At 39.6% G+C, this 16192-nt stretch overlaps 1 protein-coding gene across 4 annotated transcripts in view; it reads right to left on the minus strand.

Annotated features, from left to right (window-relative positions):
- KIAA1549 (KIAA1549 ortholog) overlaps positions 1 to 16192 on the minus strand; it is a 141746-nt gene that overhangs the window by 36978 nt on the left and 88576 nt on the right. For all 4 annotated transcript variants that reach the window (XR_005952214.1, XR_005952213.1, XM_041398760.1 and 1 more), the window contains exons 7-10: positions 15696 to 15755; positions 12999 to 13144; positions 6351 to 6528; positions 4051 to 4235 (exon numbers count right to left, since the gene is read on the minus strand). Coding sequence is in view for 2 of the 4 variants with exons in the window: in XM_041398760.1 (XP_041254694.1) it covers positions 4051 to 4235; positions 6351 to 6528; positions 12999 to 13144; positions 15696 to 15755 (569 nt within the window). In the remaining 2 variants the exon portion in view is untranslated. The remainder of the gene's footprint in view (positions 1 to 4050; positions 4236 to 6350; positions 6529 to 12998; positions 13145 to 15695; positions 15756 to 16192) is intronic.

Below are 16192 nucleotides of genomic sequence, written 5' to 3' on the forward strand. Positions count from 1 at the left end.
CTCTTTTTATTTCATAAGACAAAGACATCTTAATCCAGTGCAACAACCCAGGTCACATCAAGGTGAATTTCCAGTAGGATGCTATGGCTTACAGAACAAGTCATGAATATTTGATGTGCCCTTTAAATATCTTAGTATCATCTCTTCAAAAGAATTATCCTTGCACAGACCAATGAATCTTGCATAGATTCACTGCTGTCCCCTGTTTCCTTAACTCTCAGCTTAAAAAACATAAAAATAACTTTGATCTAAGCATCTTTTCCCATTTAATCTCCACAATGGAAAAGGAAACCTAACATTTTACAGGTGTTATTAATCCCGTTTTGACGCAAAGGGATGGATTAGCAAATCACAATCTCTTCAAGATCCTTTATTTTTCCTTACTTCATGATGCAACCTGGTTTTGTTAGTATCAGTTCTCACAAAAGATTTCTTTCCCATGTATTTATGTTTATATTCACTGAGGCAGCAGATAAATAAAATATCCCTTAATAATAGGCTCCCTTTCAATACCCTTTGCAGGAAGTACAATTATGAGCCTTTTAAAGCAGGATCCTTGTGCCATCCTGTCTGCAAGACACTGATCCTGTCATGAAGCTGGAAGGCCAGATGGAAAGAAGACAAACTGGTGGAGTGGTACAGCCAATGTGCAGAACAGAATATCCTTGCTATTATCTACACAGCCTTGGAGAATGACCTGGCCTTCAGGGTGGGGCCAAGCAGCACATCTGGATCATACCCAGCTTCAAGGCTGCTGTGGCACATCAGGATTCATGTAATCTTGGATACTCCTGTGGACTTGTCACTACAGGATCTGGGAATTTTTCAACACAGCCATGTCCACTCAAGTGGGAAACCTGCTATTACTGACCATCACAAGTGAGGGAGTGTGACCCAACTGTTTCAAAGGGGTGTCCACAGAGCATTTAAGGGACCAAAGCCAATTAGCTGTGCTGGCAATGACATGCTGGCGGTATGACTGAATTGCTGTGTACAACAGCTACCTCGTGAGCCTCACCCACCTCACCAAGGTGTACCCAAGCAGCCAAACCCCATACACCCAGAAGTCATGTAGGGTCTAGCTGCCAGGAGATAATAGCACTTGGCTCCTTCATCAGAAGATAAGACTGTGAGGTTATGAAGCTTATGACTTAATTTTAATGGTGGCTATAGGAACACAGAAATCACACCTACTCTGTAAAAGTAAACCTTTACATATAAAAGATTAAAAATAAAACTTATATTGCCTCAGTGAATACCAAAATGCTTTAGGAAAATCCAGGAGTTTCAAAACAGAATGAAACAATTAAATGAAAGCAGAGAAGAAAGGAAGCATATGACTGACACATGGGACTACAGAATCCAGTAAAATTTGTAGGGTTTAAGAATCTCCCTGAAGAGGATAATGCAACTTTGTAAGAGCGACTCTAACTAAGAATAAAAAGCTCCTGCAAAACCTGTGGCTTACTTATGCAATCTGCATTTACAGTACATTTACAGAGTTCCCTCTCTGCATGTTCCAAGAAACCAGCCTTTTGAGTCTTGTCTCTGCAGCACAAAGCACACAGGCTTTTCCCCCTCTTTTAAGTCATAGGTAACATAATTTGCTATCAGCTATTATGTGAATTCTAACAGACCATTATGCTGTCCACTGAACTGCTATGTTAAAGTGGCTAATTGAAGACACTGAAGAAAGACTGGTGACACCCCTGGAGATACACTAGTGCAGCAGGATATCTGGTATCAGCTGAACAAAAAACAGGTGCCTCAGTTTCTTATCTTCCAATCAACACACATTTTCAAGCACAAAACACATTACAGACATCACAAGGTTGAAAAGTATTGTCTTCTATTTGCAGTATAGATATGCAATAGCTATGCTAATGAAAAACTCTATATTTACATGAATTTTTTTGTTCAATATTAATGGAAGTGAGAAGAGCTAGCACACTATAAATGCATCTTTATGGTTTTTTTACACATGAAATATAGCTTCCAAGAGAAAACCTCAGATCTTTAACATAAATATCTTTCTATTTACAGATGTAGCACAGGCTTTCACCTTCTTTCAATACCAAGGTCAAGCTTTGAACATAGAGAATGGAAATAATTGTGGCTGTGGTGAGGAAGAGGAAGCCTAGTCCATTTTTATGGAGTTTATTTACAGACATAAATCCCAGACCACTGATGATGACACTCCTTTGATTACTTCTTGCCATTTACTCTAATAAAAAGTATAAAATAAATAGAAAATTTTAAAGGGTAGGATCAGACCAGATATCCCTAATAATTTGTATGCTATTTTGACTGTCTGGGTGTCTTTGGTGGTGGTTAAATACAACCTATTCTGACTCAGAATTCCAACCCACTGTTTGAAGACATGAAATTCCGATGACAGCCTGATAGTAAGGAAGCCAGAGTACTGCTTTTATTCCACGGAAAGCAGGAAATGGTCTGCAAAGTAGGTTCTTCCAGTTGCTTGATGTGCAAAGTGATAAAAATTTAAGACACTTTTATTGCTTTACCTCCAGTGGCACAAGGATTGAACTACTTACTGGTCCTTCCTAGTTTGCTTACAGCGTCTTCCCCAAAGAAGGCAAAGTGACAGGTTCCCTAGGCAATCCAAAATGAGACCTGCATATAAACAAGTTTGAAGCTTCTGACTCATGAATGATTAAGATGAAGAATACTGTGGAAGCAGTGGGGAAAAGCAACTGAGCCATTTTCTTAAAAGGAAGTAATTACATGGAAGATGTTTCTGGCCTTACAGCCAATACAACCCAACTGCTTCCTTACAAAAAAAGCTTGTGCTAGCAGAGAGGAACTGAAAATGTGATCAAAGAGAGTACCAAGAGCAATGGTCCTCCCTTGCCTCTCTTGTACGACCCTTCTCAAATTAGTCAAAACTACCGTGGGGAACTTCCTCAGTCAAAACCGTGTGTTACATATTACCACAGCAGAGGTGAAACAAGGTACCAGGGGGTGGTGCTCATCAAAGGGTACCATTTGTTGCCAGCCTGGATTCCAACACACAATTCACAGTCGCGAGACAAGTGGAAGTTGCTATTGATTTGTTCTGACTGCTTTGGAAGTGCAAGCGCTTTCTATTTCTCTCATCTTTCACATCATTAATTATCTTGAAAAGAGAGCGTGGTGTACAGACAAGGCTTGTTATGGAGAAAACTGTGTGACTGAGCACAAGGTCACAGTGCAGAACGTGACTGCAGTACCACAGGATTAGCACAGGCAGATTATTTTGCCTTTATTAATGCCTCTGAAGGGATAGTCTGTAACAAGAATTTCTGACACACATAGGTTCTCTTTGGTTGTAAAAAGAAAGTAACCTTTCAGGCACTTTATAATTCTTTTTACTGAATACATCCTTTGTGAAAAACCTGGATCACAAAATTTTTGATTTACACTCTTGGGCAAGAAAAAGACAAAAGTACTGAATTTCTCACTATCCTAACTAACACTGGCCAAACAAGCTCACTTATGCAGGCACACACAGATCCACTAATTTATGTTCTAGTACTGCAACAGGTTCTCAAAACTGCAACAAAAAGAGCCTTGGCAGAACATGGAGAAGCCAGGACACGTTCTAGCAAATTCTAGTTCTAGTATGAAGGGTGGTGCACTTTAGCTGTCAGATTTGTTTAGCAGAAACTCTCCAAAGAAAAATTCAGCCTTCTGGGGAAAACAAGGTCAGTGATCCAAGACTCAGTACATTTCTTCTTATTCAGACCCAGCCACAGCCTTGAAATGAAGTGATAAAGAAAAGTTCCTTTCAGCCTCAGTGCCCACATTTCAGAAGGATGGATCTATCTAATGCAGTATCAAATACCCAGGAGAATAAATAAAACACTATGGGATTCTTGACTTCAACTATCATTAGACTGCTTCCCTCCTTTTTTTTTTTCCCTTCTAAACTGGAATGCTCTGAAACTGTGATTACCCATGCTAGTTAAGGATGCCAGGTGTTCCCCAGAGTCTCACATTCCTTTGCTCTCAGAATACTCCAGCTCCTCTCAGCACAGCTTCCCCGTTTACCTTCTGTCGCTGCTGAATGTTGCTCACTGTGTCTGGCTGAAACTCCAGCTTGTCTGTTCTGCAGAGTTTCCAGTATAAAATAATAACAATCAGGAGCACCACGGCCACCGGGACTGCCACCCCAACAATAATCCAGAGGTTGCTGTTCTGAGTCTCTGAAGAGGGCTCCTTCATCTTCTCCACAGCTGTGAAGTGGAAAGGAACACAGCAATATTACACAGTAGTAATGTATCGAACAGAGGACACTTCAAGGTTATGTATTTTTATGTTCTTGCAAATTCTAGTTATGGAATTTATCAGAAACCAGCTGCACATCACAGGAAATGTCATCCCACTGTAAGTTAAGGCATGTCATGCTCAGGAAGCATGGGGCAGGAGATCAATTGTCCTGGCCCACCTTCTGAAGAGCTGTACTTAAAATAATAATGAAAATGGCTCTTCTGCCACATCATCCTGTAACGCAAAACTAAGCTGACATAGTGAAATGGGTCTAAAAAATTACTCTGCCACTAGCAAAGGTAAGATAGACTTTCCAACATTGCTGCCTACTTCCTGCTTTAGGCAGTATTACCAGCTGCCTCTTCTCTTTAACATTTCGTTACCAAAACCAATTTGAACCTCCTCCACAAGGTGTATAGTCTTGCATTGCTGATTACTTTTTTTCTTCTCTCTGTTTTATTGTCAGTGTGTGAGATCCTTTAGCTCCAAGCAGAAAAGAAAACTGCTGGGAAGGGTAATCAAACAAGTTATTTTTTCAAAAGGTAAACTGACATAAATGACAAAACTTTTATTTGTTAATTTTGCACAGTGGTTAATTACGGGTCAAAAAATCATAGCAATAATACATTTTTAGTCAAATTGATGCACTTTCTAAAAATTATGTTTTCAAGTTGAAAAGAGTATTTCTATCTTTTTCTAGATATCATTTTATTAGAAGTCATTCCAATGATGAGCCTAGAACTTAACGGGACATATCTAACAACTCCTTTCTGGCCTTATGCTTTCTGTTATAAAAATAATCTTTTTTTGGTCTAGTTTCTTCCAATAGAAGCACTTAAAGATTTTTATGACTCTGTGACTCTTAGAAGAGCTTTCAAATGACAGGTCAAAGATAACAAGTTTCAACATGCACTATAAGCTACGAACACTTTATGAAGATTGTTCAGCATTTATAATTTTTGTAAAGAGAATTTATTCTTACAACATTTTTCACTTCTGTCTAATCAGCATTACAGTCCATTAAAGGATATTGAGGAGATGTATACGAGCTACTGACCTATCTGTAGACACCTATTTTAATGAAGGACAAAATGTACAAACACATACAGATGGTACAATTATTGCTATTTTCTTTCTGCAGAGCATTTTAAATCTCAGACACATGCTCTTGTTCTGTTGGCAAAATACCCTGTGGTACCATGCAACTCATGCTTCCATATTGCACAGAAATAAGAAAGGTTAATTAAACATTCATACCAATGAGGTATTTTGCAGATCACACTTGTCTCTTCCTCAGATACCATAAAGTTTCTTTCCTAATTGTAATACGGAATTTTGAGTAGGCACTCTGTCTTGCTACTAACTGAAAATTATTTATACCAAGCCTCCTGAATGAAGTAATTACATGAGTTTACATGACCTATCCTATTTATTCTGATGCATATCTAGTAAAAAAGAATCATATTATTTTTATATTATATTCATTAAAAGATCGTATTACTTATATGCTGCTGATGGACAAACAAGCAAAACCAAGGTCAATCCTATTCCATGGAAGAAATAAATGCCCCAACTACCCTTAATGTACATCTTTCACAGAAAAAGTAATTCAGACAAAAAAGCAGTGAAAAACTGGTGTTATTAAACTTACAGTGCCATTACTCAGCTAAAGGAAACACCCATTTGATACCCACACACTCCCATCTCCCAACTGTGGGGTTTGTGCAGGCTCCCGGACAAGACAAACTGTAAAGAAATACTGGCCAGCAGGATGACATGAAAATGGCAGGAAGGTCTTTGGTCAGCACCGTGCTTTCCCAGCACAAGCACAGAGTGAATGCAGTGAGGCTGGACTTAAGCACCTTGCTGCAACCCTTAGCTCAGCAGCGTCTTCGAGAGGCGAAACAACCCTGCACAGCTCACTGCAAGCCTGCTACAACTGATTTCCTGGAGCGTCAGAGCTGCAGCACCCCAAGAACAAAACACTGCAACAGTGGGCACGGTGCAGTGCCATGACCTGCCCAGGCCAAGCCAGCCTCCCGTTTGCCTTTGCTGGCAGGGCATGCACGGACGGGGCTTACGCTGCGCAACGCTGCCCTCGATGCGGTAGCCAAGGATGATCGCAGCCCGCTGGATGTCGACTCTGTTCATCAGGTCTGAGCACTTCAGAGCGCTCAGTCTCTCCCCATCTTGGTCCTCCACGAAATAGATCAGCTCCACGGGGTTATCAACACCAACTAAGCGTGAAACGTTCACAATCTGAAAAGAAATTGCAAAGCTTTTACATTTTAAGTTGTGTTTATTTGGAACTCCCATATAGTCTGTCTAAAGAGTTCATACTCTTTCTCCCCTGTTGTAACTGAAAGGAAAATTTCAAGGGAGGTGATCCCTTATAAAATACATTGTTATGGCTAACCTTTCCTTTTTGCCCTCCTACTCGTATCATAAAAATGTACACATCTGGTAATTAAGAGAACGACTTTCACTCTAAAGATGTCAACACTGTGCCACCCTGGAAGCCTCTACTGCCTTTAGCAATGGTTGGTTAGAAGAAGTGTGACTGCACTTTTCCCTTCTCTAAATACCTACTCTAACTTTGATTTGTTATTCATAACACACACACCTCTTTGCTCCAGTTTTTTAAATGTTACACAGCTACACAGCTGAATATTCTGTTAGCATCAAATGAAACTGTTTGTTCTCTTTCAACTTAAGCACTTAGCACAATCACCTTCATCCTCCACACAGCTCCCCTTGGCATCCACCTTTCTTCAGGAAGGAATGTATTGGACGCTGTGGGAAGGAATTCTTCCTACCTACATCTAAAGACATTAATAATCAAAAGAATGCATGCTATGAGGAAGCCCTGTAGATACTCTCTAAGCATCAAACGTCTACATTGCATATGAGACCACATAACTTTGAATTCCTGTAAAATCTTTTTATATAACAACTCTCCTCTGTTTAACCATTTACCATGTAATGGTGAGCTCAAACTAGAATCAGGACAATAAACAATTGGAGGTATTCTGTTGTGATTTTTTTTTTAAAGAGTCTGAAGGGCTCTGGAAGGAATTGACATAAATAGAGTTACGTATTTTGCTTCCTTCAGAATTAGCCTTCTGCTGTAAAGTACATATTTAATAAATTATAATCTCAGAAACTGCCCATAGGCCTAAAGTAAGCAAACACACAAATGTTTGCACGTGAGACTTACAAAAGCAAATCTTTATATTGTTTTCTTTCCTAACTTCCAACTAAACAAATCATGTTGAAGGAAAGAAGTACAATTTCTAGCTCAACAGAAATGATGTTCTAGTTTTGGGGAACAGCAACTCAACATGTCCTAAAAAAACAATTCTCAGGAATGGTAACAGCATGATGTATATATACATATTAAAAAAAAAAAAAAAAAAAAAAAAAAAAAAAGAGGGGAGAAAAATGAAACAAGAGAAAGCACAATTGTCATAAAATATTCTAGGACAAATCAAGTGAAAGCAAAAAGTAATGTTCAGTGTCAGCCATATTTGATGCAAGAAATAGAATATCTACAAATAGAGCAGAAAAATGTGCAGATCTCTGAAACACAGCAAGAGCTGCTAACGGGACCCATTAAATGATGCTGCTGCTCCCCTGAATGCCATTCCCTCTTCTATCAGGTAAGGGAAAACAAATTCCTGACTTAAGGTAACAAAACAGCATCAATAAATGAGGTTCCAACATACATATTTGGCAGCTCTAAAGCTAAATCTGGCTTCACTGACCACAAATATACAATTAGTTAACAAATGCCCACAGCTTTATGTTATATTACATCTGCTTCAGGTGGGTTGCCACAGCCTGGTCTCAGTGCAATGAGCAGCAGAGTGTACAGACTGGTATCTGCTCCCAGCACAGATGAAACCATCCCAAACAGCACCTAACTCACATGGAGGGTGAGGGAGCTGAAAGGCCATGTGGGACTGAAAATCAATGGGTTCTTTGTTTTAATTTCATGAAGCCCCTCTGTGTGCCAGGGAATCAGAGAAAACTAGAAAATTCTTAAACTGAGCTGTCATACATTTTATGGCCTGTGAAGATTCCAAGGAGTATAATTATGTGTGTTACACACATCAGGTCAGGGTGCCAAGCTCCCTGTATGGGTTAACAAAAGAACTTCTCCACAGCTGCCTTTAGAAAAGGCAGAGGTAAGAAGGAAAAGATTTCAGTGCAAGTTCTCACAATGGAAACTGGACAAATTTTAACACAGAATTAAAACCAGCAGCATATGGCTCCCTATGCTGAGGAATGGGCATGAGTGAGAACATGGAAGAAGAAGCTGGAAGAAGGAGCTGGAGGTATTTCAGCACAGTATAGAGAACAGGAACAAGCACAAAAAAGTTCAGTGGAGGTGCAGGCTAGAGCTGATGAACTAAGCTCACTATTTTAAGCTAAAATCTATCTGAAATAATGTCTTCTGAATACACAGTATTTTATGACTGCTCACATCATACAAAGAGAGAAGCTTCACAGAGAGAAGCTGCAGACAAAATTTCAAAACCATGGGGAGATGGTTAAGGATTTCTATTCTGGGAAAGCTGGTGACTAGCAGGGTAGTCTGGAAGCAGATACAAGACAATTAGACTTGTACATAAGCCCAGTACTGTGACAATAGCAGTACCTCAGTCTTCATCTAAATTTTACTTATTGATTTTTGCAACTAGCCTCTGAGTTTGCTGAAACACAGGAAATGGCATACTGGGTCTGAACTCTTAAATCTGGTCATGGAACTGAGGTACAGTCACCGTGCCTGTTTGTTACAGAGTTTCTGTATCCTAAGTTTTGACACATGGTTCCAAATTATACTTTTTGTGCAGCTTCAGACTGCTTTAGTCTCTGTCCTTGAGAATGATAAGAATGCAAGCAGAGACAAATACTATTTGCCAGGCATCCAGCAAAGCTGCCCACATGTAAGGAAGCATTTAAGCACTGTACATTTATACTTTGGCAGTGAGAGATGACATAGGGAGGGAAGAGATAGAGGAATTTTAAATGCAGGAGACAAAGTTGGGGGGAATAAGAAAAGACTAATTCAACTCCTGTGTACATAAATGATACCATCTTTGTTGATACTAGATGTACATTTAACCTCCACAGAGGAAAGGCTTAACTGTGTTCAGGTGTCAGTAAATTTAATTTAAAAAGTGTTTTCAAGTGAATATCATAGGTCAGTGAACAGAGCTGCCTTGGTAACAAAATTGGTAATTTCAGGCATGGGAATACAAGTGGTGGGGAAGCTTCCAAGGCATTCTCAGAGACCTGGCCAGCCAGTGGGATGTCCTGGTCAGCAATCCCCACAGGAGCAAGGAAGCCCTGGGGAACGGCTTCAGGATCTGGAAGGCATGAACACCACTTAGGAACAAGCAGATATGCACACACAATCTCCAGTGCTCATGCAGGAGGATTATTTCCCTTTCTTTCCTTCCTTCGTCATACTGGGGAAAAAATTTTAAAAAAATCCTCTTTCTATCTTATTAAGAGTAGGATTTTAGTGTCTGGGCAATGAATTCAAGCTGCACTGTGGTCAGCACACAGAGGTACAAGCAGGCTGTGAGCAGCCTGACAAGAGGAATCAGTTGCTGCCTGGGACTGCTGCTGGAGGGGCCAACAGCCCCAGAGGAAAAGGTGAAGCAGCAGCAGCGCCCAAAGGCTTTATTTATAAACCTAAAAACTCACAGCAAGACAGGCTTTCCTCAGCCAGGAGAGACACACAAGCTGTCAGCAGAAAAACACAGGAATGAATTTTTGCCTTAATGAAAAGCTCAATTCAGTCATTACATTCTCTCATAAGCTGCTACTCCTCACACACATTGCAACTAAAATGCTGCCTAACATGTTCTTTAAATCAGAACATTCCTTTGTTTAACTTACTAGGATCAGCTTTTCACTTTCTATTAGGTTCAAAGGACCAAGCACGTTGAAATAAAGGGAAATTAATTTTTTTATTAGCTGCTGGTGCATTTTTAAACTACAATTAAGCCCTCTAATTCCTAAAGAGTGTAATGAGAATTATACTCTTATAATACTATTATATTATAGTTATAAACTATAATATAATAAAATACGTATTTCAGATATTAAAATATAAATACAGCACAGGTCTCTGCAAATTCAATGCAAGTCACAGTAAGCATGTGCCTTCAAATCTGCAGTAACAGAAGCTGCACACTGAAAATATGTATGACCTATTCTGTGAAACATTAATACAATGTCCCACAAAAATCAGTGGAACTATCAGAAGTACAACAACCCCGTGTGAGGCTTCAGAGGGGTTTTTGTGCATAATGGTTACAGGCTTTTTTCTCTTTTTATCGTGGAGTGCCACCTGTTAACAGCACAGACAGTCAAACAGGAGGGGAAAGCCTGGGTACCCTCCAAAGCTCTTCTTCAGAGTGCTTCAGAGTGTGTTTGAAGCACAATTTTTAAAATTCTTAGGTACTAACACATGCCTTTAGAAATGAAATTTAAACCTCAAAAGGTATCACTTCTATTTCCTGAGCACGTGAAAGGAAACTAATATGCCTGCAGTAACATTCACAAATAATTGCTTCACCCCTTGACCTGTAGTCCTGATTTTCCACAGAGCTTAGAAATGTCACATTTCAATACACTAGAAATATATTTCACCTCAGGAAAAACTCTGGTCTAGAGGGTCACAAGGCAAGTGAAATGTGAGTCTGGTCTTTAATGGATATATATACATGTTCTGTTAAAACTGCAACACTTTTGGTGCTGGCAGCTTTTTTCTCTTATTTTCACTTCATTGTGCTCTACTATCATAGCAGTCACTGATTTGTGTGCAAGAAATATATATGGGAACATCTGAATGTGAAGGACAAGAAACATTATTAGCTCTCCCAGAAGACACAAACACACTTCAAACACAGCTTATGAACTTGGCTAAGAGGAACAGAATTAACAGCAGTAAAAGGTTTATGGCAGATGCCTATGCACAAGATCCTCAGCTAACGGGGAACATCCGCGAAAGGAACTATCCTTCAGTTTGGAGCCCATTACCAGGTGCATCACTGCAGCTGCACACCGCAGCCTCTCAGCCTGTCTCACCTGCCACACACCTGAACATCCTGCCAAGGCAGCTACCAAGGAGCTGTGGCACCTGCAGGTACCTGCTGCTCTGAGCAGGAAAGCAGGACAGCCAGCACACACACTTCACTGCAAGGTATCTCTTCTGCTTCCCTCCTTCCACTTCTCCTTTGTTACAGCTCTAACCCTACCTGAAAGGGTGGGCTGGGAGCACCTGGAGAAGCCCTCTGATGTAAGATGTGCTGACTGTAATGAACAGAATCCTCCTCTGCCCAAAGACAGCAGCTGGCAGGCTCTTTGCACTAATTAAGTGGCATAAATGAGCAGCACTGCTGTCTGGAACACGAGCTGAAGACCTCATCTTGTATCCCAGTACGTAATACAAAGTCAAAAGAAAAATGCTGTATTTTCACTTTCCAAAACCACTCCTTATCTAAAAAGGATGTGTCCATAATTTTGTGCATGAAAAAAATAAATTACCTGAGCTTTATTGTGCAGTCATAAAACTGTAATCCATACATACACATTTTATTGGCTGTGGTATATTCACCAGCAACATAAGGAATATTTGTTTAATTTATATGCAAAAGGAGGACAAAAGCATAATGAACAAAGTGCAATAAGAGGTGTTGGGAATAGGAGATGCGAAGCAGACACCTATTTGCAACAATTCGAGCTGTACAGAAGAAAAATAAAATAAAATCTCTATTACTGAAACAGATGCTTCTGAGAAAGGAAAGCAGAAGTAAGAATATCCCAACATCTGGAAATTTAAGTGGTAGCAAAAACCATAAGATTAAATTAAATAAAGACAATAGGTCTGAAATGCAAAAAGGGCATCTGGGAGGTAAACCAACTGTCAATGAATTAGCTGGAAAAGCTAATTTTTAAGAAGATGAGCCATTAAAAAAGTACTTTAGCTTTCAGACTGTGGAACTGACTAGAAAGAACACATCAGAATTTAAAACTTTAAATTAAATAGCCAAGTCTTCCTGGACTTCATGTGAATAAATCCACCTGTGACTCTGCAACTCTAAAGCAGCACTGGAATCCAGATAACAGAAGTTGCTATGTGTGCATAATTTGGTATGATTATTCATTTTAACCTGAAATCCAACCCTGTGACCAGTAGTACTGCAACAAATAAGAAGTTAAGGGGTAGAATGTACTACTCTACTGCGAATGCACTACACACATGATTCTACTTTGTATTTCTACACAACTGCCAAAACATCACAGAGAGCTGTGAAGTAGCTGTCCCAGGAGATAAATGTTTTTCAGATGATCATCCTGTCTCCTTTTGCTAGGTGCCTCATGTAAGCCAAACAAGAGAGAACATTTTTAAAATAAGATGTTGGCAGAACAATTTTCACTGTTGTTTCTAAGAAGCCATCAGAAATTTTTAGCAGGCACTTAATCAGTCATTTGCATTTGTTATGTTTAGCTTAAAAGACACATGTGGTGCTTGAAAGAAGACCCATATTTTAGGTGCAAAACCCAAGTATCACCAAGTAGCTAAAGGTGACACGTGCTTTTAAGTCACACTTCTCAACTCAAAACCTGAACACTTTGTTAACACTCATGTTAACTAATTCAGTAATTTATTATACTTTATTTTCCAACCTCTGATTTTGAGCTCTTAATACCTGCACAATGTTGCTGCCTGCAAAACTGGCCCGTCTCCAGATCCTGCCTCTGAGCAAAGCCTCGTTGAAGAGGTGAGCGAGCTTCCGCTCCATCTCGGCCCGGAACACTTCCTCCTGAATTCGCTGGTCCACGACACCCAGGAGAACTGCATGGCACACAAAGCAACCCAAGAAAACAAATTCATTAGTAAAACTTCTCAGTTTCTTCTCCACAACTTCAATTACAAGCTTTGAGTCACCCTGGGACGGCTCAGGGATAATTCAAGAGCAGCTGTATTTAAATGGGAATTCTGACCTGTTCAGGTGGAGATTACTTGCTGGAAAAGGGAGACATTTGATGGGAAAAAGTAAAAATAAATAATTTGGGGGAAAAAAAAAATCAGGCAGAGGATTTTTTTTGAACCTTAACCAGGATAGACAGACCCAGGATAATAAGGCAAATATTTCAATTCTAAAAATGCATAAAACCACGAGCATTTAATGAATTTTTAAAAACTGCTAAAAGAGAAAACTTAGTCTAAATCATCTGCTTCAACTAATTGCAGTCAAAAGGGTTGTGTTCAGAAGTGATGAGCTGGAGATGGGAAGGGCAAGGGTGCAGAGTCCTGGAGAAAAAGTAGAACAGCAGGACATGAATGGAGCTGTGTATTCAAATGCAGCTTCCCCAGATAAGATTAACAAGTATGCCAATCACAGAAAAAAAAAAAAATAAAAAAATGGTTTGCAGCCCTGCTCACTTGGCAACCAGGTACCCTGGGTCACTGGGGCAGCTAATGCTGAGAGGAATCCCTGAAGGAAGATGAAAAAAAGGATGGCCTTTTACTAGCAAGATGGCATCCAGTTGGAGAAATGTGGAGTGAATGGAGCAGTAGGCATTCAAATGAAGCAACTGAACAGTCCTCCAGGACAGCAAACCAACTCACTGCTGACTGCATCAAATAAATTCAGCTTTAATTCTCCTCCACTAAAGATACATGTATTTTTTAAAAGTCGCTTTTTCTGTGTTTCCACATTTATTTTTTTAAATGTAGAGCTTAATAAAAAGCCACCAGTTAGGTAAAATAAATATAATTTTAATTTTTTGACATTTTAAACCAAATCTATTAAAGCCACTTTTTCAATTTGAAGCTTTCACTGTAGATGTCAGAGAAAGGAAACATTTTCATGATTTCTCACTGAGATCAACAGCATCTGTCTTCTAAATTCAATCACAGACTAAGTATCTCAGAATTAAATAGCAAAACAGACAGTGACCTAAGGCTATTATATACACCAAGCAGAAAACTGTTCTTGCCTGTGTATTGGATTTCAGTATCAATAAATTATGTTTAATAGCATGAATTGTATTCTACAACAGAGAGAGAACACTGTATATCCCAGCTTTTTACGACTACTGGGATACATGTGCATATAACTGGGTAATTTGATATTAAAAATCTTTACATGCATAGATTCTTCAATTTTCCCATGTCATGATTCATTACCCTTAAAATACAAAACACTGACTGAAAGCAATGACCCAGCCAAAGTCTACTAGCTCTTCCCAGAATCCTGCAAGAACTGAGACTACAAAAAATTCCTCTGCAGAGGAAAAAAAAAAAATGTTGCTGCAACTGACTTGCAAAATCTCACAGGCAGAAGTTTATCAAAACCCAAGGGGATGTGATTTCAGAGCTGGAAGAACCCTTTTTTTTACTGCAGGAGCTAAGGGAATTTTCAGCAGCAATGGACAAACCTAAGGCTGAGCAAGAGAGGGAGCAGGTGTAGCCAAAAAAAGCCAACATAAATCTCTAAGGAAGGATGCCACTGGTTATGAGACACACACAGTGAGCATTATCTGAAATTCTAAATCTTTCTTCTCCGAAACGAACTATGTGGGCATCAGAAACTGAGATGCAATTTGGTTTCCTGCTTAAAGAGTAAAGTGGTGACTGGTGGGAGGAGACAGGGAAACCTGGAAAAAGAAGCAAGTCTATACAATAGGTGAACTAGAGGTGATACAAGTTGTAGGAAAACAAGAGTGTATCCAGTGGGGCACCGGCACCCTAAGAACAAGTTTGGTAGGCAAAGCCTCCCCACCAGTCAGGCTTAAAAGCAGCAGGTAAGACCTACAGGAGGGAGGCAACCTCAACAGCCTTTGAGCACCTAAATGTGACAGCTCAAGCACATCTGTAAATTACAGAATAAAACATTCAGAAGACTTTGGTGGGAGGGATCTTCTGTGAATGAATCAGAAGAGATCAAGGAAATGTGATAAAACTCTTTTGTGTACTCAGAATTCATCTATTTTCACTCTGTTTTATTCTGAGCATGTTTTGGTAGAAAGTGTCACACAAATAAAATTTTAATTTTCAGTTAAAATAGATACCTAAAAATCAATGTGGCATATTGACAACATGCAGTGTAGATACTTTATGCCCGACAGTCTGAGCTGTTTCACTAAGAATGAACTGCTTTATAGACAAAAAGTGCTTTGTGCGCATTATCAAGGAATTTCAGTAGTTAATTCTAGACCAGGGATTTATATTTCCCAGATATTCCAGGTCACTGGGCCTTTGGTTTTAGAATTTATTCAGCTCAGACATGTTCTTACCTCATAAAAATGCAGCACCCCTAAGCTATTGATATTTATGCAGGCTAGTTATACCACTACCAAAACTAATTGCACTTTTACTTACTCACAGAGAACATACGTACCTGTTCTCACCCAGGAAGATTTCATCAACTGGGACACATTAAGCTTGGGATAATGAAAGGCTGAAGAAAAAACAGAATGGAGGAAAAACATCCGTAAGAACAGTTTTCTGAACAACATACACAAAACCAGAAGCCACTACATAATTTATACTGTCAGCAAGCATCTTATTTACACAGATGCATTTCTGCTCCTGAGGCAATGCAGACACAATGGCAAGGGAAGTGCTCCCAGTGTACACTGTTGAGTTTGTCTCTAACAAAAAAAAGCTGACTGAAACAGATTTATTACGTGAAAGACTCCAAGCTGCTGCAGCGAGGTCGTTGCTCCCAGGAATGTAAAAGCTCACTGTCTGAGTTGTGACTCCTACCGAGCTAGCTGCAGGATCAGACTCTTGCTCAAAGGGCAGTGAGGCAACTCGTGAGTGTCTCAGGATGAAAGTAAGACCTTCTCTGAGGCAGAAACTACAAGGAAACAGTAAATGTAAAGCAGAGAACTA

This window comes from Onychostruthus taczanowskii, unplaced genomic scaffold (genome assembly GCF_017590055.1).
Source record: "Onychostruthus taczanowskii isolate IOZ18803 unplaced genomic scaffold, ASM1759005v1 scaffold15, whole genome shotgun sequence".
Taxonomy (NCBI): Eukaryota; Metazoa; Chordata; class Aves; order Passeriformes; family Passeridae; genus Onychostruthus; species Onychostruthus taczanowskii.